Source organism: Trifolium pratense, linkage group LG5 (genome assembly GCF_020283565.1).
Source record: "Trifolium pratense cultivar HEN17-A07 linkage group LG5, ARS_RC_1.1, whole genome shotgun sequence".
Taxonomy (NCBI): domain Eukaryota; kingdom Viridiplantae; phylum Streptophyta; class Magnoliopsida; order Fabales; family Fabaceae; genus Trifolium; species Trifolium pratense.
This window is the reverse complement of record NC_060063.1, coordinates 43,316,270-43,341,219: the sequence shown is the minus strand read 5'-3', so window position 1 is coordinate 43,341,219 and position 24,950 is coordinate 43,316,270. Positions and strand designations below refer to the sequence as shown.

The window sequence follows — 24,950 nt, the reverse complement described above, 5'->3', positions numbered from 1 at the left end:
GAAAATAAAATGAGTATTTTCGTCTTTTTTATAATTATACTGTAGACAAAAAGTTATCATGTGGTTCAATGAGGGACAAAAATTCTTGTTTTTGTCCAGTCTCTTGCTACATAATTTGTCCAGTCCCATAACCAGTTTCAAATCAAACAGGGTACAACAAAAATTGCCCAGTTCAGTCCCCTATTTTTTAGCAGATCAAACGCACCCTATAAGTCGTTTATAGCTAAAAAGATAGCTTAGATGTTTCAAATTCTATTTTTATTCATGCACCAATATTTTAATTTAGGATATGTTTCTTTTGTTAAACTGATATTTTAAAATAATTATTGAATCGTAGGATTCTTTGTCTGATTTTGAATTTATGAAATTAAGTGAGAGATTGAAGTCTTACACATGGTTTATAAAAGCGAGCTATAAAGATGATGATAAAGAGGTTGAAGTATACGGTACAATGTTTGCACTAAAAAATGATAAGACAACTTTGTGGAAGTCAATCGAAGAGAGTGACTTAGTACTCATTACTAGTGCGCATTATTTTCCTAAATTCCCGCGTAGCATTGCAGTTCGTAGGTTTGATGATAATAGCTTTTTGGAAGCCGAAGTACTGGACAGGAAGGCCAGATGGGACACAACTTTATTGGTAGTCAAAGGTGCCAACTGTGGCAATTATGCTGAATTTTGCGATGATGGTTCGATATCTGATTGTCAGACATTGCTACAAGTAGGCCATTCAGAAGACATGATATGGTCCATATTTGTTGGACGTGCCGCATACCCGTGCGTGAATGATTTGCTGTCTGGTCCTATTAAAACTTGTGTTAATTATCCTGGTCTTGACTTGAAGAAAACACCAAATTGTCGCATAATGGGGAATATATGGAACCAAAATTATTTTGACGCACACAAGTCATAAAATTATCATTTGAGAAGAATCTTAACCCTAGGATTCCCATTATACAATGTAATGGTTTCTTGTGTAGAAAGGTTGCTCTGGAGGTCCGATCTTCAACACTCATGGGAAGGTTGTGGGAATGTTAGTTGGAGAGTTTGACGGTTGTCTAACTGCTATACACGTAACAAAGCTAAAAGAGTTTGTGAAAATTAACACAACCAAGCCTCAAGGTTCTTCTGAAGTTAACCAGAATGTTAAACAACTTACAGGTGGTGGTGAGGTTAGTTAATTCATACAAAATTTCACTCTTATTTGTTATAATGTATGTAAATGTGGCATTATTTACAAAAATGTGAATTATATCATTATATTTTATTATAGGATGCTCCAAGGGGATCCAAAAGGAAGGAAGGACCTATGTAAATGACAAAAGGAGCTTATTTGAGGAAGGACCTATTTGATGATGTATTTGACAAAAGGAAGGATATGCTCTCTGTTCCATTAATCTAAACATATAATGATGTAGTTGACATTTAAAGGTATTTGATGTAAAATTTAATGATTCGTGAGCAGTTCTTATTGAGTTGAGTCCCATTAATTTTACTTTGAACTAGGTACAAAGCTGTGCGTACGCACGGGACGAGCCTTCGGCACTTTATATTGCGTCGGTGCGTTAGGTCGTAAGGGCTCTACGGCGCATTGCACGCGCCTTCGGCGCGTTACGAAGTTGGTTTCAACGAAGATAATTTTTTATAAACAGAACAATTAATTGGATTAGAAGGTTGCGTTATCATTAATCGATACAATGTTTGTTTGCGATAATAGTTAAAAAAGAAGTTAACATAAAATCCATTACAACAATATACCGGAAGATGAAATACTTAGAAAATAACATAATGTGACTACAAATAATTCATTCGATAATGTTGTTGAGTTTTGTAGCATAATACTTAGTCTAAATTATGGAAACCTGACAAACATTCAAGGTTATCTGTTTGAATTCAAAACTTATTCTATCTCCCAATTGAATATTGTTGTCAAAACAGAAATTTTTCCATCCTCTGGCAATCTTGACATTCTCTGAAGGATTGTTCGGATATTTTAAGTGAACTATTGAACTGTTTTGGTTGGTACTTGTAGAACCAGCTTATGAAAATTGTATTGCCTTACATAATTGTTAAATTCATAAGGTAATGTCTACAAAAAGTAACATTATTTATTAGAATTAGAAAGTATAAACAATATGGTAGTAAGTAAATCAATGAAACAAATAAACTTTAGGTTGAATAACAACTTACAAATTGAGTCTTTGTAGCCTTGTTTAGGTAAGCAAGAGTCAATTCAAAATCATATGATTCAATTAGTTGACCGCTAATTGACAATCTAGTGAACGATCGACCGTAGACATTATCAGTACACTGATGTATGTTATTTTTAATAGGTGATATGTCCTCATCAGTTATAGGTGTTCCTTGACCATCATAATAGTCATAGTTTTTTGCATAGTCTTCCAGAAATTTTGCATATTCTGGTTCAATTTCATCAATTCCAAAGTCACTATATAAAAAAAAAATATTTAGATGACTTAGGATACATTCAGAATATTATGAAATTGCAATTGAAAAGATTGACCTAAAATAAAATTGGGAATTGAAATCCTGATTAATGAAATTGATATAAAATATCATTTAAACAAAGTTTTGTGAAATAATATGAGTCAAATCATTGATCTAATAGTTTTTCCAATTAGGGTTTATAATATGATTTATTTGCTGAGTAGTAATATGAAAAATAATTGGGGAATTATTTGTTGTAAAAAAAAAATTCAAATAATAAGAACGCAAAGAAATATTGATTCATACTTGTTATTTGACGAGACGAATCCATTTGTATCCTATATAATGATTTCTAACAATCAGTAATCAAAATAAACAGAATTAATAGTAATAATCAAACATACATGATTGTTGAAGGATTAATGAATGAATGATAAACGTAATCTGATGTTTAAGATTTTTTCATTCTTGTTATTTGAAGAATCCATTTTGACCTTATTTGAAGCTATGGGTGTGTTTGATTCGTAAAACAGTAACGACTAAACATTACAGTATAGGACATAACAAGATAATACTGGACAAGACAAAACTGTATCAGAGAAAGATAGGGCGATAATATTTGTATATTCGATAATAAAATGAGTTTATTAACCATTTGGTCCGCAGCTGTGATTGAGACCATGTCGTCAACATGTTTTATATCTTTACGGTTGCAATTGTTGCATCAACAAATATTGGAAAATAATTTTCTGTAATAACATGCACCCAATACAACTTTGATTTAAAACCCGTGTAACCAATAGTTGAAGACACTTATGAATCAAATATCAAAACCCAATTCTCTTGTTATATATATATATATATATATATATATATATATATATATATATATATATATATACACACCTTTTCGCGCCTTTCTTTTTTACCAAGAAACCGTAATTCATAAAAACAAAAAAAATCTATTTTACCAAGAAACTCTAATTTGTTATAAACTAATGTAAATATGAGCAATAATATAGATAAAAAAGAGAGAAAAGAGAGAAAAAATAGTGTATGTTATTCATCTCTAGGATTATGGTTACATTATACTGATACATGATATCTATATATAGGTGAACATAATGGGTTAATTACCTGAGTTAGGAGACATCCACTAATAATATTCGTAACAAATTAATATTTTAACCCTGATTCTAACTCTAATTGGGTCTTAAAAAATGAATTCGGACCCAGTATGACCCGACCTGCTAACCCATACCCGTATCATTAAATCAGCTTTTCTAATTATTTCCCCTCTCTCTCGTTGGTGTTCATAGTTGAATTATGCGTATAATATTTGCGCCTTTACTTGGAAAATCGGAAGAAGTAATGCATGAAAAGTGCTTAAAGAGGAAAAACCCTTGGTTACGAGAACATCCAGATGAATATTTCAGTAAGATTTTCCTTTTTATTTTGATTTTGAATTCTTTAAGTATTCACTAATCTATGTTTGAAATCCTTCGCAGCCCCGCGGCATTACCGAAAAATTTCATCTGGAAAGCTACCAAAATTCGAAGACCATGATGATAATGTCTTTCTGGATATTCATACAAAGAGAGCTGTTCTCGAGGTTTCTTCCTCCATTGTTGCTCTTTTATCTTATACTACTGGTATTATTCAACTCCTCTTAACTGCAAAATATACTTCAAAGTTTTGTTTATAGTCTATGAAGCATTTGATGCAATCAGGGTTACACAAGGTCAGCTTGGAGAGGCGGTGGTAATAATACTCGACATCAGTCTGGAGAGGCGGTGCTAAGAATACTCGGGTTACGTCTGAAACAACAACTTATTATGAGGATGCGAAGGTGCTAGTGGAAGTTGAGAATCGGTGGAGTGTTGAGTCATATGGACTTTGGAAGCTCCTATCACATGTGTTTGAAGAAAAAATACTTTTGAATCCCTATAGCTAGTTGAAGGTGGAGTTGTTCATCATGTGTTATCCCAATAATAGTAGAACTATCTAACAAGTAATCTACCTACTATCTATGCATCAAAGTTCAAGAAAATACCTCGCATTGTGTTAAAAGAAACTCACCCATACCTTAGAACCTTACAAGCTTTCCGTCACCAAGATGAACAACTCCACCTTCAACTAGCTATAGGGATTCAAAAGTATTTTTTCTTCAAACACATGTGATAGGAGCTTCCAAAGTCCATATGACTCAACACTCCACCGATTCTCAACTTCCACGATTCTCAACTTCCACTAGCACCTTCGCATCCTCATAATAAGTTGTTGTTTCAGACGTAACCCGAGTATTCTTAGCACCGCCTCTCCAGATTGATGTCGAGTATTATTACCACCGCCTCTCCAAGCTGACCTTGTGTAACCCTGATTGCATCAACACATCCTTGAATTGATTTTCTACAAGCCAAACATCAATTTTCTCTAGCCTAAACTTCACAGCGGAACTCCCTCCTCCTAAATCAAACCAAGAGCTCTGATACCAGTTGTTGGGAAAAACCGGCATAGAGAAAATAAAAGAATGCAAGCAAAACACAAGAATATAACGTGGAAACTCCAAAACCGGAGAAAAAACCACGACCGTTGTCAAAACCGACAACCAAAGAATAAACACTATGTGAAAATTGTTACAACACATAGACTTCACTCTCAATCACCCCATGCCCCAATACACCCACACTCTCCAAAGTAAATATTTGAACTACATCTCAAATACTCTTAAACAAGAGCATAAGAGAAAAGCAAAAAAGACACAAATATAAACTTAAAGTGTTTACAAGTGTTACTGCTTGGTGCAATTACAAACAAAGAACTTAGGTCCATTATATAGCCTTGATTCCCTCATTGCTTCACAATTCTAAGCGATGTGGGACTTCTTCAATATAATTTCTTTCACCTTTTTTTCTTCTTCATTAGCAATGTGGGACTTACATTGCAATCAATCCCAACAGCATCGACATAGGACATTACACATCGACACTGTTAATAATTTGGGAAAATAATACCATTCAGTGTAATCATAAGTATCGGTGTCTGTTTGTTTGACACCAGAACATACCTAATCTAACAAGTGTTATAGATCATACTCAAAGCTCATAAGCTCGTAAGAAATCATATTGATTGATAAAAGATGAATGAAATGTGTACAAACTAGTAGAGTCTAATTGCACCAACTATTTGAGTAACAAACTATAACTAATTTCTAACTAATTAACTAACACAAACAAACTCTAACTATCTTAACTGACTTGTCATAATTTTATTTATATTTACTACTTATGGTTATGGTATCAGAGTTTGATTGTCTCTTACTATTACTGCTTTATTTGAATACAGGGGAGCAAGAGTTATTTCAAAGTTCTGGCGTGATCATTGAAAATGATGGCAATAATGGTCATATTGTTTTAACATCTGCCAATCTCATTCGTCGTCCTACTGAAGAAGACATGGTGGAAGATAAGTTGGCTGACAGTCTTAAGGTTGGTGTTTATATTTGTGGTTCTTCAACCTAATTGGGATCACTAGTCATCATGTCTTCTTACTTTTGTGAATATTGCATTCTTATTGGATTTTGCTTAGGTATCCATGGTTTATGTTATGTCTTCAGATTTATCAAATTTGTTACAATATTCCTTAAACCTAATCAATAGACGAGTGAGTCTCTAGGTTGTTAGATGCTATTTATATTTTATATTGCTGATTAAAACGATTTCAATCTGTCCGTGTAATTTGTTTATTGGGATTTTTTATTTTTATGCCTTTGACATGCAATTACTGATAATTGTATCCTAAAAAATAAATCATCATAACTTGATGATCAGGCATCTGCAGTAAAGTGAAATTGACAATAGACTCTAATTCTTCTTTGTAGGTTATGATATACCTGTATGATGGTCAATCATACGAGGGAGAAGTACGTGCCTACGATTTCCACTATAATATTGCTTGGATACGGTTTCAGTCCGATTCATCCCTGGCTACTGCAACATTAAGACAAGTGGATGATTACATAAACATTAATCCGGCTAAGGAGAAGTCATTTCAGCTTCGTCCACATTCTAGCCACTTTAACCTTTTTCCTGGTCATGCAATAGTTGCTGTGGGGCGTTATTTTGCCAAACCGTTTGATCTTATGGCTGCTCCCGGTGAATTCATGTTAGTTAGATAGCTAGAGTTCTCGTTGTTAATATCTTATCTTTGGGGTAATTATTAGTTTATTTTGGCAAATTCCCTTGTTTGTAACTCTTGTTTGTTCCTTTCCAGTCTTGGTCGCTGCGATTTTGACTGTGAGGAGGTTTTCACGGGGACTTGCAATACCACAAGAGTATTTTCTCTCCCATTCTATTTGCATTTTTATTGTTTTTGCGACTCTTTTTGACATTGATAGCTCATCCCCTATAGCTTCTCTCCCATTCTTATTAACATTTGTTTTTGTTGTAGTGTGGTGAGGGTGGTGCGCTCATAAATATGTCGGGAGAAGTGATTGGTGTTACATTTTATTATGATTTTGGATTCCCTACCCCGTTTTTGCCTATAAATATAGCTCACAAATGCTGGGAGAATTACAAAAGATACGGGTATGTTACCGTTGTGTTTATCAATCTAATTTTATTGTTTGTATTTATTAATAGTACATTATTTAGTTGCTCATTGAGGTCTATAAGCACTTGGTAACAAGACAATGTTTTTCAGTTATTGTGTATTTGGGTACTTGTATATGTCGATGTTGCAGTTGAGAGATTTTTTAGTAAGAATTTCATAATTGTAATAAATTTTTACTGTTGCCTTTTGATGAAGATTACCTACTACCAGCTATTAATTTGGTATTTCATTACTTCATTGGCACTACGATTGGCACTACGATAATATAATTGATGGAGTGTTTATTAGTCCGTATTTAATGTTTCAGTTATTTCATCTGTGCAATTTTATTAGCCACCAACATTACTCTTTCTATATAAGCTTTGAATCATGAATTTTTTGTTATAAGAATGTAGCATAGAGATGCCTATTTAGACAATATTATTTTCCAAATTCTGAAACAATCAAACTCAATTGGTTTTTCCGCTTAAAAAACCCCCTTATGTATGAAGAATTTGCAATGCTACATTGCTGTATAAATTTTGAACATATTCATCAAATTTCAGTTTTTGTTGTTAAGACTTGCACTTGATTTTGGTGTACCTATAGCCCCATCAGTCATTTTCTTCCTCCATCTTTGCTTTTTGTCACCCCTTGCTTTGTTTTGGTTAGGTTTGACCTTCTTCGAGAAGTTCACTTTTCGTATCAGTCTTATTTGGAAGAATTAAACTTACACGTCCAGTGTCGACCAACTTTTGATATGTAGCGTCATGCAATCTTGATTCTCTAAAATGTTGATATTTTCACGGTTATTAAGTTTCCAACTTCATAATGTTCACAAGTATTTGAATTCTGCCCATCTTTAATCATTTGGGCATTCTACTGGCATTTTGAAAAAACAACTTATTTTCATCTTATAATAAATACCTTTAGGTATAACCAATCATTCATATGACCTAATGAATATTTCTTCACAACAGGGGGATCTGGCGACCTTCTCTTGGATTTAAGGCTACAAACCTTTACACAGCTGATATATATGTCATAGAGAAGGTTATTCAAAAGATTCCGAGTATTTGCAATGGAGTTCTTGTTGAAAAGGTATACTATACTGTCTAGGAATATAGCGTAGTTTCAGATTTTTGCACATACTACCTACCTACATCTCATGTTTCTTGCTTTTAATGCATTTATGTGTTATCCAAGATTTGAAATCCTACCACTGTGTTGTTTGATTTGAAGAATTGGACTTTTATTTAGGCCCCGTTCAAGTTCGTTTGTTGTTTCGCAATTTTCAAAGCCTATTTGTTTTTATGTTTGGATCTGTAGGATACCCACGACAGTTTCATTTAAGTAATATTTTTCACAATTGCGCATCTTCATATGATCCATTTGTGTGTAGGTAATTCAAGGTTCTTCTGCTGACTCTGCTGGACTGCGTTTGAAAGATGTCATAGTTCAGTGTGGTGGAAAAACTGTTCGCAGTTTCTTGGAGGTATATTCTATTTATGTTTATATTTTTACCAATGTCATTCTCAAGAGATTAATTTTCTTTGTAAGGCATTCAATTCAAATTTATTGGACTAGATTAGGATCAAATGTTTTATGTTAGCACTTTTGAGTTGTTGTGATGTGATCATTAAGAGAAAGTTTGACCTCAGCAGCTCGATTCCTCATATCTCGTATACACGAGTTATGTGCAAAATGTCAGTCAACCTAGGGATTGCTCATATCCCCAAAATGCCACCCTAGAGATTGAACTCACTCATAAAAAACGGAGTCATGAAGAGAATTCCCCCTCGTTGGTCCTTTTCCGTCTGCATTGTTTTTTGGTTGAAATCCAATTGTTGTATTCTAAATATTAATCAACTTCTGGAGATTATATTATTCATCTATCTAAAATCAACAGTTGATTGGTTGTTAGTGTTGTTTCTTTTTTGGTATTTGTCCGTTTGCGCTTGAATATAAATGTATGATTTTGTTAGCTACTTTTTTCATCCCTTGTCTGTGTTTCAGTTTTTGGAGATGGTGTGGGATAAGAAGGTTGGAGATGTATTGCAATTGTCTGTGTTCCGACCATATCAAAATGATCCCGTAGATGTCAATATGGTGGTTGATGAAGTTGCTGTCGAAAAATTTAATCGGTAAATCTTGTGTCAATACAATATTGTATCTTTGATAAGCTTCAAATTCAAATAATATATGATTTTCTTTGTTTTGTTTTAATAGTTGGCCACATAACCGGCGATACTAATGAGGTTTGGGCAGCAGCAGTTTCACATGCCGACTTCAACACAAATTTACATTTCTATCTTTACCCTTTTATTTATGTACTAAAAATACATTAATATATTACTAGATGCATTTGGACTTTCCTTTTAGGGTATGATAGTCAAGTGTCTTGCCACTACCAGCTTCTTGACATGTACAGAGACATGGTTCTCTATATTATTTATTTATCAACTCCTTTTGATGAGTAATTTTAGAATGCTTAATGTTATATGCCCAATTAAATTGAATAGTTATTACCCTAGCTTGCTTACAAGTTGAATATTTATTACCCTTAATTAAATCTTTTGGAAAGAAGAAAAGAAAAAAACAATCAAATGATTATGTTTGTTTTTGCTTTAAAAAAATGGATTTTTTTTTTAAATAGATTTTTTAAAACCGATTTTCAAAATATTACAATTTTTTTTATATTCATTTTTTCTAAAATTGAAACACTAAAATATGCTCTGGATTTTTTTATCCTCTAGCATAAAACATGTTGGGTAATTTGCCTTGCATTTTGAATATTTCTTATACTTAAAAAGCTATACATTACTTGCATGTTCTTAAACTTCTTATATATAAAATAGTTTTTATATAAAAATAAAAAAATTAAATTTTATATTTACGAAATTATACTTTTTCGACCTGGCCCCCCTTATATTTGATTCCTGGCTCCGCCCCTGCTTAACAGTGATAAATCTCCGTCAGAAAATCTACGGGACACACAAGATGAATTCTCTCCTCCTAAACCGAAATTTAATGACAAGTAATATGTTGCTATCATTTTTGTCTTCACAATAAAAAAAAGCAATAATTTAAGTTCTATTAACAACAAAATACAGAACAAATAGAGGTTGCATAAGCCAAGCCAGACATAAACTTTTCAAGAATTATCAATTAGTCAAATAGTGGTTGCCGGCTAGAGTTTTGAAATAACCTATCACATTCTTCAATACACAAATTCAATCTTATAAACAGTATATATCAATCTCTTATATAATACAAAAAGAACAAGTTAACCATTTAACATAAACAAGAGACAACCTCGTCTGCTAGTTGCCTAGGTAAACCATTTTAAAAACTTCAATAAAACATCACATCTTCCAAACAAACAGCACACAAACAATTAGAAAATTCCCTCATTTGTCAATACTTGAAAAATACCTCTATTATATACACTATATGCCTTATTTTATAGGTACATGGCAGAAACTAATTAACTTAAAAGTCTTTTGTTCTATCTTCTATGATTATGATCTAATTAATATCTATCATCCTCTTGTTTATGGTCAATGATCCAACACTATTAACCCCTTCAAACCCTTCAATCTTTCTTCTTCAATAACTCAAGTTTTTCTTTCTTTTTTTTCCTTCATCACAACACAATGACCATGGAACCAAACCCAACATCAGATCACATTCTTGACTGGCTTGAAGGTTCTGTCTCTTTCTTTCCATCATTCTTGGATGATCCATATAACAACGGTTACATCCAAGAGTATCCCTTATGGGATCAGAACCAAGATATACACAACCAGTATCAGATTGATGTTAATACTAATTCCCCTAATGGTACCAACAGCACCAACAACATTGTTGCTGCTAGTACTACTACTACCACTAGCACAACATCACTTGAGCCTATTAGTTCTAACAATATACCCTTTTCTGATTTACCGAAGAAACGCAATGCCGAGGATGAACCAGGTCTCAAAAAACAATCACAAAACCAAAAGAACAAGAGAATCAAGAGTCGTCCGACGAATGAAGCTGATAATGGTGATGCAGCTATTGAAGGGACAGTGGTTAGAAAACCTGGTGGGAACAAGAAAGGTGCAGGTAAGGCCAGTGGAAATAACAGTGGCAATGGAAACAACAAGGATGGTAGGTGGGCTGAGGAGTTGCTCAACCCATGTGCTGCAGCTATAACTGGTGGAAATCTGAATCGCGTGCAACATCTATTATATGTTCTTCATGAGCTAGCCTCAACTACTGGTGATGCCAACCACCGGCTTGCAGCGCATGGTCTCCGAGCACTGACACACCATCTATCTTCATCTTCATCATCTACCACATCAGGGACTATAACTTTTGCATCTACAGAACCGCGATTCTTCCAAAAGTCGTTACTGAAATTCTATGAGGTTAGCCCTTGGTTTTCCTTTCCTAATAACATAGCAAATGCTTCCATCCTCCAAGTCCTAGCTGAAGAGCCGAACAGTTCGCGTTCTCTTCACATCCTTGACATTGGAGTCTCTCATGGGGTGCAGTGGCCAACTTTTCTAGAGGCCTTGAGTCGTCGACCTGGTGGACCTCCTCCTCTGGTTCGCCTCACTGTGGTTACTGCTTCATCAACTGAAAATGACCAAAATATGGAAACCCCATTTTCAGTAGGTCCATGTGGTGATAACTTCTCTTCTAGACTCCTTGGTTATGCTCAGTCCATAAATGTCAATTTGCAGATAAACAAGCTTGATAATCATCCATTACAGACACTAAATGCTCAAAGTGTTGACACCTCCCCTGATGAAACTCTTATAGTCTGTGCTCAGTTCAGGTTGCACCACTTGAATCATAATGCTCCCGATGAAAGAAGAGAGTTTCTGAAGGTGTTGAGAGACATGGAGCCTAAAGGGGTGATATTGAGTGAGAATAACATGGAGTGTTGCTGCAGTAGTTGTGGCGATTTCGCCACTGGATTCTCTCGAAGAGTGGAGTACTTATGGAGGTTTTTAGATTCAACCAGTTCGGCATTCAAAGGCCGTGAGAGTGATGAAAGGAGAATGATGGAAGGTGAGGCTGCAAAAGCATTGACAAACCAACGTGAGATGAACGAAGGGAAAGAAAAATGGTGTGAAAGAATGAAAGAAGCAGGATTTGCGGGTGAAGTATTTGGAGAGGATGCAATTGATGGAGGTCGAGCTTTGTTAAGGAAGTATGATAATAATTGGGAGATGAAAGTAGAAGAAGAGAACAGTACAACTGTGGGACTATGGTGGAAGGGTCAACCTGTTTCTTTCTGTTCTTTGTGGAAACTGGATAAACAGAATAGTTCAAGCTCAACATTGACAGCAAAGCTTTAAGCAAGGTAGCTTGGTGTAGGAGTTCTGTATAGAGGTTACAGGTGCCACCATGATGAAACTATTCCTTATGCTAAATTTTCAACTATAAAAATGTTTGTATAATAGAGAGCTGCAAACTATTTAATTTGATGTCTGTTTTGTAATGATTTATTTAGAAGATAGAATTGGTACCTGTTGCTTTTCTGCTACAAATCTGCAAATTAGATCATATAAAGCTAACAAATATCAGATTAAAAATCAAAAGACTCGTTCACTACTCTATTTGTTAACACATCTTTCAATTGTTAGTTCTACCTCCTTTGAATTAAATTTGTTCTGACCTTAACCCCAAATGTTCCATTAAAAAGTTGAAGCATTGGAATAAAAACCATATTTTCTTAACTAGTATTTAGGAGTGTCTCACAAATATCTAATGTTAACCAACAACAAATGAGCACGGGTGTCACCAAACAAACCACAGTCTGGCCACATTCTCGGTTATCAACGGCACAGCGTGAAAAATATACATATTTTGCAAGTGGCATTTACTTACACTCTGTAAAACACATGTTTAAGTGCGTTAGAGGGTGTGACTCTAGCATTACTTACAACATCTCAGGGCTCATTCTATAGGAGTTTGGTGAAATTAAATGTGTTCACTGCAGTCTTAAAAAAAGTGTTCACTGCAACTCGGAAAATTGGGAATCTTACAATATTACCCAATAAGGATTCAACTATGAGCTTCTCATTCTAAAAGAAAATTAAAGAACTTCAAGTATTAATGAGAACCCACTACTGAAATTACATCCACATTTCTAACAAATCATGAATTTACTAAATTATACTTCATTGATTTTACTACAAACAGTAGAAATATTCGACTTTTCTCCCTAAAGTATACTACTCATTACAGGAGCTTAAACTCCTTCAAACAGTGAGAAGCCGGCTATGACTTAATAAACTCGACTGCCACATTCAAGTCATATATTCAAATATCTAAACTAGCTAAATTCACGTGTTCACATAAAACATGAGCCAGACCGGTTTTCCCTAATATATATACAAATAAAATGCATCAGTCGTCATCAACAGCAAGGAAGCCCCTTGTCACAGTGAACGGACCAGCCTCTGTCTACTCAAGATTCGAAAATTCGCACAGAATCCCGAATCTCCTGACGACAAACTGGACACTTGGGTGCCACTTCACTTTCAACTGACATAGCACACCCTTGGCAACATACAAGATGCCCACATGGAATAAAAACAGAACGCCTTCTCCTCATCAAACATATAACGCACAATTGTCCATCTGGAACATCTCCAACGTCATCATCAGAATCAGCTTCAATGATTGTTTGCCTTTGTTGCTGGATCTCCCTATGCTGCTTCCATTGTTTCCATTTATTCCAGTTCCTGAGAAAATGAAAGTTTGTCTTCAAATCAATTCTAACCACTAAAAATAATATCATTTTTAATCATTTGTACAATTCTGATTATTATCAAAGTTAAGGCCATCACTCTGTGTGCCAACCAAATTAAACAATTCCTCTATTGGTTCATCATGGTGAAGTTCATCCAACCAAAGTCACAGGAAATTGTAAAGTCGGCATGATTAACAGAATTCAGTACACTACGTAAACAATTAAGTCTAAATGGACTGGTCATGAAAACCAACATACCTGACAATTGCATAGCCGATGATCCCAACTGACATTGTACCAAGAACAATGCCACTCCAAAACAGTAATTTTGCTTTAAAGGAAAGATCTACAATCATCTGATCTTTACTCAAGTCAGACCTACAAAAAACATGAATCATTATTTACTGATGTTAAGAAGTCCCACATTGTAACAGTTTATTTCAAGCAAAAGAAACTTACAGAAAATATGGAAGATCATTGCAAGACTTGATTTCAGCAATTCCATTTCTTAAACTGCAAAGGCCTACAGCATTGATATCCTTCCCCAAGGGAAGAATTTTCTCTTCATCAAGCAGTCCAATCTGCAGAAAGAAAACATCATATGTTAACATTCCAGTAAATCTGATATACCAAAGATGAAGTGATCAACAATCTCACAAACTAATAGAGAATATTAACTTACTGGATATTCGTGCCCAAAAAGAGCTTGCAAGAATGTATAAGGAGGAGAATTTATGGGTTCCAATTTATGATAAATTGTTGTAAGAGGTAAAGGATGTGTTGAACCATCCATGCTGACAACAACATATTCAGTATTTGACTGCCGTCCAACATCAATGAGAACAAAAGGGACCTAAAATAAAAATATCGTTAGAATATCTAGAAATATTTAATAACGTCATTACTGTATTATTGTTGCTGTATAAATATTAATGTATCTTAGAATCTGGTAAGAGTATCTGGGGACTTAGATGATCCTTTAGGAGTCTAATATTTTATTTTATTTTGGTTTTTCACCACCAGTTGAATCTGGTTCGGGGGTCAGTTCTGGCATCAAGTGGTTCCAGCCCCCTCCCGATCGCAGTTGCGGGGGATCGAACCGCGGTCCTCCCTACCAAATTCAGCACCAATCACCACTGAACCAACTAACGATTGGTTTTTAGGAGTCTAACATTACTATAATCAGGAATTGCAATTTTTTAGCACATTATAAATCAGTATTTAATATTATTCTTTAGAGTTTGATCTCTCTTTTCCTCATTATCTTCCTAAATATCTATAATTAATATGATAGCATAACAGTAGCATATCTATGACATGTTCCCTTACTATTCAATTATAGAATTCCCTAGAATCTAGAACTCTATTGTAATGATGTTATCTCCGTAATTCTTTTCTCATACAAAAACTCCTACCATTGAAATTTAGACCAAGGTCACTCTCTTCCACAACCATGGATATCAGATCTATCCTCATAAGTATTTCTATAAGATATTTTTGTATATTCTAACAAAGATATGAAAATAGTCCTACAACTACAACTAAAACATAAACTAAGATATTCTAAAATGTTATAATTTATAAGACGTTTTCATATATTCAAATAAGTTCATCTTTTTCCCTCGTAGCTACTCCGTTAGCTCTAGCATATCCTGATCAGCCAGGTCCTGAAGTTGTATTACTGCCAAAGCTTCAACACACTGCCATGCACCACTGACCAGAATCTGCCCAGCTTAGCTCATCTGTGAGTGAGAAAGCATGTGAAGTCCTCTTTCTTCTTGGTTTACACCCCTCCAAACTAGAAAGGGTTTTCATTGTGTTGTAATCCTCTCCTAACCTATCCATAGTATTTTCAGGTCCAAACCAGCTTTTTCTTTACTTATTTTCAGTTGGGGGAGGTGTTTGTTTGTCTTTCAGCATATTTAGGATCTTATCAATTCTTCATATTTGCTCATCTTTACTTTTGTATCATTATCTTTACATGTTGATGTTGACAAGTCGGCCAACAGTAAAGTGACATTCACACTAATGTTGATTTCCCTTACAGTACATGATCATTCTGACAGAATAATATTACCTGTAACTCACACCATCCCTGTCTTTGCCAAAGATACAGTTTGATCCTGTATCTAGTCCAAGATGCTATTGCCCCATCTCCAATCTTGTTTTCCATTACATTGTATTTTTAGTTTATTTCATTTTAGTATATGTTTGATTATAACATGAGCTTGTGAGTTTTAGTTTGAGAGGAGTGTTGGAATTGGAAAATCTAGAAAATATTTCATATTATCACCATGGATCTTAACTTTTTTGGGTATCTTAGACGAACTTTTACCATATTTCATTATTTGATTGAGATTAGGAGTTCAATGGCAGTATAAATAAAGTTGCTGCTTTCTATTTTATAGCTCATCATTACACAACATACTACCATAACTATATATTATAATATTCAGAGTTTGATATTTCTTTTCTTCCTTCTTTACAGAAACAATTGAAACAATACACACATATGATTTAATCCTGGAGATTATATTCCTGTAACAATTAAAACACTAAACAAAAAGAAAGGGGATAAAAAGAGACACTGCATATTACTGTCAATAACCATAATAAAGCAAGACGCATCTTAGTGATAAAATAAAATCACCAAAAACGGTGCATATGCTTAAACAGGCAACTCTCTCAAGAAAATAAAAAGTCATTATCAAATCCCTCTAAGACTTATTTTGATCATATTTTAGCCATTAAACCTGACAGTAGATCATGTTCACAGTTCCTGAATTTTGTTAGTAGCCTTGGTTATGCAAGCTGAAGCATATGGTGAACAATTTTATGCAACAACAGGTTCCAAGTTACATATTATTCAAACCAATAACTAATTATGGATATAAAATCTACTGGGATATCTGTGCATGCCTCATGTGTGTTGCATAGGATAGGACAGAAACTTCTTCACTGTTATCAAATAGGATAGTCCTACATGTCTTATTTAAATAAATCGGTCTCAATTTAATCCTTCAAAACTCAAATACCTTGATAAGATCATACTAGAAATTTTGGATACAATATATGAGCCACAAGTAACAAAGTTATGCATTACCTTTCTTAAGGATGTGGACTCTTGTTGTCTCCAAGATCTTGTAAGTATGGCTCGAACATCAGAAGTCCATCCAAATAAGCCCTTCCATTCATTGTATATACACTTCATGACAATAAAATATAAATTAGTCTTCTAATTCACAATTCAATTGCATGAAATTTTAAGTTGGGATCAAATTTACACTCTCTTATACGATGGAGAAAAAAAATGTTACCAACGACAAGAAAACTATTTCCATTACAAGAAGAGATTTTCTTATTATTTAAAAGAAATGGACATTTCCATTATTATGATTTTAGTGCATAGAAATGAATCAACAATGAAGTGATTTTCATTGCCCACACTAAAACCTAAGCACAAATTTAACACTGAAAAAAATGAAGCACCGACACATATGATTACATTAAATTATGTCATTTTCTCAAAGCACTATTCGTGTCAACGTCTTAGTACCCGTGTGGTGTTTGGTGTTCGTGTTTGTCGTTCATAATGACAACATATATTCCCACTTCCCAACACTTTAATAATCATTCAATTTCTTTGCACCACCGACACTTCTGATGGAAGGCATGTCCGGGTGTCAGTGTCATGTATGTGTTTCTGTAAGTGCTTCATAGTTCAAAATCCATTCAAACCTAAGCACAAATTTAACATTGACAAATGAAGCACGAAGCCACGAACTACGGACACTCCTCATATTAGACGTGTTCCAGTGTCGGACACCATTGTCCGACACTAACACTGATTCCATCTAATTATGTCATTTTCTCAAATTATACGGATCTCTGATTTATAGTGACAAAACATACTCCCACTTCCCAACACTTTAATAAGCATTCATTCAACTTCTTTGCAGCACCGACACTTATGATGGAAGGCGTATCCGGTGTCTGACACTGACACGTGATTTTACCGGTCTATGTGAGTGTCAAGTCTGTGTAAGTGCTTCATAGTTAAACATCCATTCAAACCCTAAAATTAGCAAATAAAAATTCAAGACATAACGAAGAAGCGGTTACCGTTTGAGTTCTTTGAAGAACAACACCTTTATCACCAGACTCACGAGAAACCAATACACCAGGCCACAAGTTTGTCCAACTGCCATAAACAGCAGAGTTAGCATCAACAGTACCACGGACAATTACGATTTTTCCATCATCGGAGTATCCATCAGCGTCTGAATCAGTTTCGGTTAGGAGCGAGCGTAGGTCGGAGACGGAAATGGAAGGAGCGTGGCTGATTTTTTGGAGAGCGGCGGAGGTGACGGTGAATTTGCGGATGGAACGAAAGGCGACGTAGGCTACGCCTAAACCGAAAACGGCGCCGTCGAAGGATAGGGCTAACTGAGAGAGAAGAGAGATTAGTGCTTGTTCTTGAGAAGACATTGATCATTCATTCGTGCTCAACAAATTGCATTTGCAGAATCAATGAACATCAAGGAGCTCGACGACGTCGTTTACTGCTTAACTGTTACTGTGTTGATACTTGATATTATCTCTTCTTGTGAAACAATTTTTGTTCAAGTTACTAAAATGACCCTAATTGTTAGCGTTGGCTAACATGGAAGACTTTACCGAATCTTTCATGATGCATAAGTTGTGAAAATTATTATAACGCATACGAATTTTATAAAATTCACCGTTAAATTGAAAGTTTATATCATTTATAATTTTAAAAAAAAAAAATGAAAAATCATTTGATATGTTATTGAGTCTCGTCAAAATTAACAATATTCAATTAAAATTCATAAACCGTAAACCGTTAATTTTAATGAGTTTCAATAACATATCAAATAACTTTCGATTATAATCCACCCTAATTATTAGTTATCATGACCCTTTAATAAAAAATGTTAACTACTGTCCCGATCACAATAGTTAAGAAAATCTAATATAGTAAAAATTTGTGTAGTTAATATTAGTAAAAATATAAAAGTTTTCAATGCAAAAACAACTTTTTTTATTCTTAACTAGTGTCTAAAGACATTAGTTAGCATCACCTTGTTTCAAGAATGATTCAATGTGTCCTTGTACTAAACAGACAAAAGTGTAAGATGTTTTTTGTGACTTCAACTATTTACACTTTAAATGCAACCAAATGTGTTATTTATAGATGTCGCGTGTTTGCATTGTTTGACCTTAAAGTATGACTATTATGCTCAAAAAAACTAGTGGACAGTCCTTCAAAAAGACAACTAGTATAAAGTTGCTTGCATATGGTAAAATTATCAGACCGTTCTCAAAGTGTTCTTCAGATGCTTTCAAAGAGAAGCGTTAGCAATGAACTTGCATGAGCTATAGCACGTTGTTTATAATTTGTTCTCCAAGTATATACGTTGCAAATGATTGTTGTCTTCAAATCAAAGTTCTTTAGACAAATGAGTGTGACCAAGTGAATGTGCAAAAAGTTGTCCAATTTCAAGAACGCTATACTTAGGCTTAGATCAAAGATAGTTTCTCTCCCAACCCCCCTCAATTCTTTTCTACCCCCTGAATTTCCGTTTTTGTCCTTGGGGTACTGCGGTTTATACGAACCGAAATAATATGACATGCTGATAAGTTTCGGTAACCACTTATCGAAATCTGGGACATTTCGGTTCGCAGGTACCAAAACAATTATTTCGGTAAACTGCTACCGAAAATGGCCTAATTCCAGCGACCAACGTACCGAAATCTATGACATTTCGGTTCGCAGGTACCGAACAAGCTGACGTTCGTTTTTTGTATACCGAAAACGCTAATGTTCGGTTCGCAATTACCGAAATGGTCTAATATTTGGCTTCGGTGAATATAAACCGAAGTTTTTTGGCAAAAATGTTTCAAACCGTAAGGGGCAAAATTGGATTTTTGGGGGGTATAAAAAAAATGAGGGGGGTCGGGAGAGAAATGATCTAGATCAAATGAGGCATCAAAACGTTCTCAATAGTTGTCCATTGGAATAGAACTCAGACATCAAAACTTTGGGCCATTGTCACTTCTCACTGTTTTGATATGATAATAGTATTGTGTTTTAATCATGATTAAAAAATTGTGAACAAGGTTAGGTACTTCACATTTTGATTTGCATAAAATAATCCAAGTGAATCTACTATAATCATATTATAGAGCAGCAAGGAAATATCTGTGTCCATAGACAGAAGAAATAGAAATTGGATCCCAAATATCAAAATGAAACAAATCATAGTATGTTACTAGCTTTATTTGAACTGAGAGGAAATTTCGATTTTCTATGTCTTGTATGTGAGAAATATCACTGACAGAATCATGATCAACATTTACAAAAGGGAAATTCTTATGCAAATCTAACAATCTAGTATTGGATAAGTGTCCTAGGCTAACATGCCAAAGGGTTTCCTTAGGAATGAAGGTGGATGAAGTAGCTTGAGATGTGGCTATGGTGACTGGTGCATCTTGTATGGTCAGGTTATACAATCCCTCAAGGAGCTCAGCCAAACCAATCATCTTTTTCTTTTAAGGTCTTTCTTTCCTGTATCAAACATTTATCATATGATCAAATGTGACAATATATTTGATATCAAGGCAAATTTTAGGGACAGATATCAAATTCAGATTAAAATAAGGCACAAATAACACATCGGATATGACCAAGGCAGGAGAGAATTGAAATGTGCCAGCATATTATGCTATAGACACATGACCAGTTGCCATTCTAACATGTATATGGGTAATGTACTGATATGAACTGAAACATTAAAAGGATGAACAGATGTGATCACTTGCACTAAAATCTATAATCCATTATCCTAATGCTGAGATATTCATAAATCCTATCTCTATCCAACTCATTAATCTTTGAATCTTTCTTAATAGTTTCTCTTATAGTTTTTCTAGGTATTCCTCTGCCTCTAGTGATTTGACTACCCTCTATTTGATTTACTCACCATACTATATAATCAAATCAGCAAGTTTTAAAACAAAAATTGACAGATTCTCAGCCACATGGGATGTGAAAATAGTGTAAGATATAGATAGAAAAAATGAGACCGAAGATCTAATATAATGAGTAAAAGTGAAGGAAAAAGCTTGAAATTGATATAAGAATCTCTTATGAAAATTACATGAGATTTATTCTGAGTATTAAAAAAAAATGACCTATATCTGCTGAGGGCAAATTTTCTTCCAACAGACTCAAAACAAGCATAAAAACTACACAAGCACCTGTCATAAGCCATAATTAATGTTGGCCGAAGCAAATGAAGAAAACCTATCCCATACTTCCTAAGGTTATTTCACTATTTGGCTGAAGCTGAATAAAGCTGAACCCAAGCAAACTCTTGCTTGTGAGCCAAACTTGCTTCACAAGAGGCTGCTATTACCATTTACCAGCAAGGTTATTTCTATTTTCTTTTACTTTTCTCTTTTCAATTTCTTGGCGCATCCAAACAGGAAACCAGGGAAATGCAACACAGAATATAACAGCATTAATAAGATAGACTAGTTTCAAACACGATTTTGGTATTAGGCATATGTGTCAGCCAAACTAGCCATACTAATTACAAACAATGAATACTCACAAATTTTGACCCAAATCTCATCTAGAGTCACTATCGAAATTTTAATGGTTGGTGCGCATAGATACATGAAAAACTTGATCTTGAACTGCAAGAGATTTAACCAGAATTCAACCCTCCTCCGACTCTGCATGTCAGAATAGATACCATACTAGAACTAGAAAAACTTGTAGTGTTGTGTTGAAGCAGAATAGATACCATCTAGAACCAGAAAAACTGGTAGTGCTTCAACTGGTGTTGAAGAACAGAAAAGCATGTCAAAAGTAAAGCATTACGGTAGACAAGAACTATCCCTTGTTCATTAACATGATAAAGAATGAAATAGATTCAATTTTCATCCCAAGCATTTTTTTAATCATACCATGTACGGCTTCCATGTTATTGTCCTTGTAAACACCTAAGGGTGATCCATGGACAGAGAGAAGCATCTCGCCAGGCTTGGGAACCCTAAGTGTTTTGGGCATCATCCCAACAGACAACCTGTGACTAGTCACCTGCAAAATGCACATAGAGTCACCACTCACCACCATATTCAGCTGTTAACTTTTCAGTTGAAGACTAATTGGGACATCCTTTTATCCTCAACGACAAATACGAGAGTTCACTTAAATAAATGTACCAGAGTTAAGATGGTTCCTCCAAAACCCATGCAATACAAATTTAATCACTTAAAGAAGCACAATGCTTCTTTTAAATCCATGGATAATACAGATGATATTACAAAAAAGAACAGATGAGCACGAGTAATGTCAGTTATCCTCATGTTTCACAACCTATTTTTGTCATAAAATTTAACATACTCTACAATGATTATTGCTAACTAATGAAAGATTGGGTTTTTTAAGTTGGGATCTGTGATTTTATATTACTATCACACGTAAATATGTTTCTATCATCCTTTTGCAAGTGATCCAAAGGTGTGTGACTGTAAGTGTAGCAGCAAAGTGGAGAAAGAGAACATACGAAGTCCTTCAAATACGGATTATCAGCACCGATAAAGCTTGTTCCCCCTGTCAAGGTGGAAACATGGAAGTAATTGTTGTCAGATATTAAAAATGCATCCATATAGAGTAGTGTTTTTACTAATATTCATCAAAATTAGAGACAAAAGTCTGCATAAGAAAAATAGTACTTCAGAGGAGTTTTGAGGTGTTGACCTATTGCATTGGAAGAATATTCAAAGGCACCAGCAAAAGGAGGAATTGAAGAGTAGTGAGGGTAAGCCATGGACAACCTTTGCAGCAATGAAGCATTTACATCACCACCGTTCATGTTCATATTCATAGACTCTTTATCTTTCCATATCACTTCAAATTTGGCACTCCCTTTATCATTCACAATGGACAGATTTGGAAGAGTTTCTTCAAAAATCTCTAAAACGGGTTTCTGCAGCTGTTCCTCTCTGAAACATGAGCGAAGAAACCGCAAGTCTGTCAACAAGTATTCGGTTTTCACCTCGTTAACTTCCCTAATCGCACCGATTTGTTGCTCCAACGCTGCACAAACAATTCAAATTCAGTTCAGACTAGCACAAATTTTGCAATGTATTGAACTTCATGAAGAAAAATTCAAAAGGAGAAAAGAATCTGATATTTAATACCTTTGATTTCGTGGTCCATGAAGTGAGGTTCCTTGGGTTCAAGTACCGGTTCGGTTGCTTTAACGGTAATTTTTGGTCTACCCCTTGGCATTTTTGGCGTCGAAAGAGCAAATTGAAAAATGACGATGGAAAAGCCACCAACTACACGTCTACACCGCACCTATTTCAACAGAACCTGCAGCATTATTGACTAGGTTAACCTCCCAATATACAAACCTTGATCCAAAAATGTTTCATAGACCGATAAAACAAGCAAAGAAAGAACGACCTCCACTAAAGTGTATGATAAATTCCGAATTGGGGTAGTAAAGCCGTAAAGGTAAACAGCCATTTTGGTCCATGAAAGTGTAATTCACTATCATATTAGTCTTTAGATGATTAAAATTGCAAATACATCCCTAGTATATCTTCTTTCGTTACTAATTTTATCGATAAATTGACTACCTAAAAACAAATCTGAGAACCGCAAAATGATTAATAAAGGAGACAATTGTGAATGTATTAGCAAGCAATTTTGATAAATTCAGTGATCAATGTCACAACAAGTTACATTTTCGAGGACCAAAACAGTGATTTTCCGACCGAAAATCAAATTCTCCCCTTACGAGTTAAACCAAGCAAGACATACTAAAAATTTGAAATTAGATTAGCACAATGCTATCAGTATAATCACAACTCATCTTATGAATAAATAACTAGAGCAATATATAGGCATTAAAATAAAAAAAAAATTAGAGCAATATATAACATGAATAATAGTTTTGTGATGCAAAGGAATTGAATTGTTTGAAACTGAAATTTAAGCATTATTGAAAATGAATAACCTAAATTGGGGGAAATGTAATTTGAGAAGGAGGAAGAATAAATAACCTTTGGACAGTAGCAGAATCTCCGGAAAACGCGGTCAGTGAGGAGGATCGATCGATCGAGAGGTATGGAGATTGATTGAACAGAAGTGAAATGAGATCGAGATTGATGAAGCAAGGTAGGTAATGGAGCTTCCAAATTCACGTTGAAATGCAAGAGCTAGCTATGGAGTAATGTAAATGGAACTACACGAATGAGCGGGATCAAGAATACGAATGAGCGAACCATGTTGGGGATTTTTTGTTTTTTTTTTAATTTAAAAATATTACATCAAAAACCGTTAACCGTCGTGACGAGACATTAACCGCTTACGCATCCTTTGTTAGAAGTCCAACATTGGTTAGAGATATGGCAAAGATAGCCTTTATAAGTGTAGTGCAAACCTCAACTCTCAAGCTAGCTTTTGTGGTTGAGTATAGGCTCTAAAATTCTAATATGGTATTAGAGCCTATCCTAGATCCATTTGTTGTTTGTTGTGGAGACCTTCCATATTTGAGCCACCCGTTGTTGTTGATCCCACGTTTCAGCTTGTTCAGTTCTGGACGTGAGGGGGTTTGTTAGAAGTCCCACATTGGCTAGAGATATGGCAAAGATAGCCTTTATAAGTGTAGTACAAACCTCAAATACTGTTTCAGTAGAGAAGCTGTGGGAAAGAAGAATTCTGTTACATTTCTTCTCCGACGCTATGGGCAACCAGGCTCTGATACCATGTTAAGAATCATGGCATCCATAGAAAAGTAGAGAGAAAAGTAAAAAATTTGTATTGATGATAATGAGTACAATTACGATTGATAAGAAAATTAGGTACAATTGACTTATTTATAGGCTAACTAACTAGACTAACTAACTAGTAACAAATGCAACTAACTATACCTCTAATATCCTTCACGTCAGCAGCCATGTTTCTAAGACCAATTTGATCGATTCCGAAATTCGATCAATTTTAATATAGTATCTGAATTTCAAAATCAATCAAATTGATACTTGAAAATGTGGGTGGGTGCTGACGTGGAAGGACGCATAAGCTCATTTCTAAAGGTAAGGTTGCGAATGTTTT

General features: G+C 34.7%; 4 protein-coding genes across 7 annotated transcripts; 2 read left to right on the top strand and 2 right to left on the bottom strand.

The window, feature by feature from the left end:
- Window positions 1–3,722: 3,722 nt before the first annotated feature.
- On the top strand, window positions 3,723–9,518 carry LOC123883063 (putative protease Do-like 14). The gene is made up of 10 exons (XM_045931758.1): window positions 3,723–3,883; window positions 3,957–4,100; window positions 5,794–5,936; window positions 6,329–6,612; window positions 6,721–6,781; window positions 6,898–7,034; window positions 8,019–8,139; window positions 8,441–8,533; window positions 9,055–9,182; window positions 9,268–9,518. Exons 1-10 carry the CDS (start codon window positions 3,775–3,777, stop codon window positions 9,290–9,292), a joined length of 1,245 nt encoding a protein of 414 aa, XP_045787714.1. The 5' UTR covers window positions 3,723–3,774; the 3' UTR covers window positions 9,293–9,518.
- An 816-nt stretch (window positions 9,519–10,334) lies between these two features.
- On the top strand, window positions 10,335–12,494 carry LOC123883062 (protein NODULATION SIGNALING PATHWAY 1). Its single transcript, XM_045931757.1, has one exon. It carries the CDS (start codon window positions 10,695–10,697, stop codon window positions 12,390–12,392), a length of 1,698 nt encoding a protein of 565 aa, XP_045787713.1. The 5' UTR covers window positions 10,335–10,694; the 3' UTR covers window positions 12,393–12,494.
- Window positions 12,495–13,122: 628 nt separating this feature from the next.
- Window positions 13,123–18,405, bottom strand: LOC123883061 (E3 ubiquitin-protein ligase SPL2). The gene is made up of 6 exons (XM_045931756.1): window positions 17,915–18,405; window positions 16,896–16,997; window positions 14,475–14,645; window positions 14,252–14,373; window positions 14,051–14,170; window positions 13,123–13,784 (listed from the first exon to the last, which is right to left on the bottom strand). The coding sequence occupies exons 1-6, from the start codon at window positions 18,278–18,280 to the stop codon at window positions 13,508–13,510; spliced, it is 1,158 nt and encodes a 385-aa protein (XP_045787712.1). The 5' UTR covers window positions 18,281–18,405; the 3' UTR covers window positions 13,123–13,507.
- A 1,658-nt stretch (window positions 18,406–20,063) lies between these two features.
- LOC123883060 lies at window positions 20,064–24,198 on the bottom strand. 4 transcript variants are annotated; one of them, XR_006800107.1, is made up of 6 exons: window positions 23,897–24,196; window positions 23,027–23,201; window positions 22,584–22,922; window positions 22,390–22,436; window positions 21,430–21,920; window positions 20,064–20,381 (listed from the first exon to the last, which is right to left on the bottom strand). XR_006800107.1 is itself a non-coding variant. In XM_045931754.1 (6 exons), exons 2-6 carry the CDS (start codon window positions 23,115–23,117, stop codon window positions 20,353–20,355), a joined length of 639 nt encoding a protein of 212 aa, XP_045787710.1. In that variant the 5' UTR covers window positions 23,118–23,201; window positions 23,897–24,195; the 3' UTR covers window positions 20,064–20,352. The 4 variants fall into 4 exon arrangements, 3 of the variants coding, with proteins under 3 accessions (XP_045787710.1, XP_045787709.1, XP_045787708.1); XM_045931754.1 differs by having other exon boundaries at window positions 21,788–21,920; window positions 23,897–24,195; XM_045931753.1 differs by lacking the exon at window positions 20,064–20,381 and having other exon boundaries at window positions 21,315–21,657; window positions 21,788–21,920; window positions 23,897–24,198.
- Window positions 24,199–24,950: the final 752 nt, after the last annotated feature.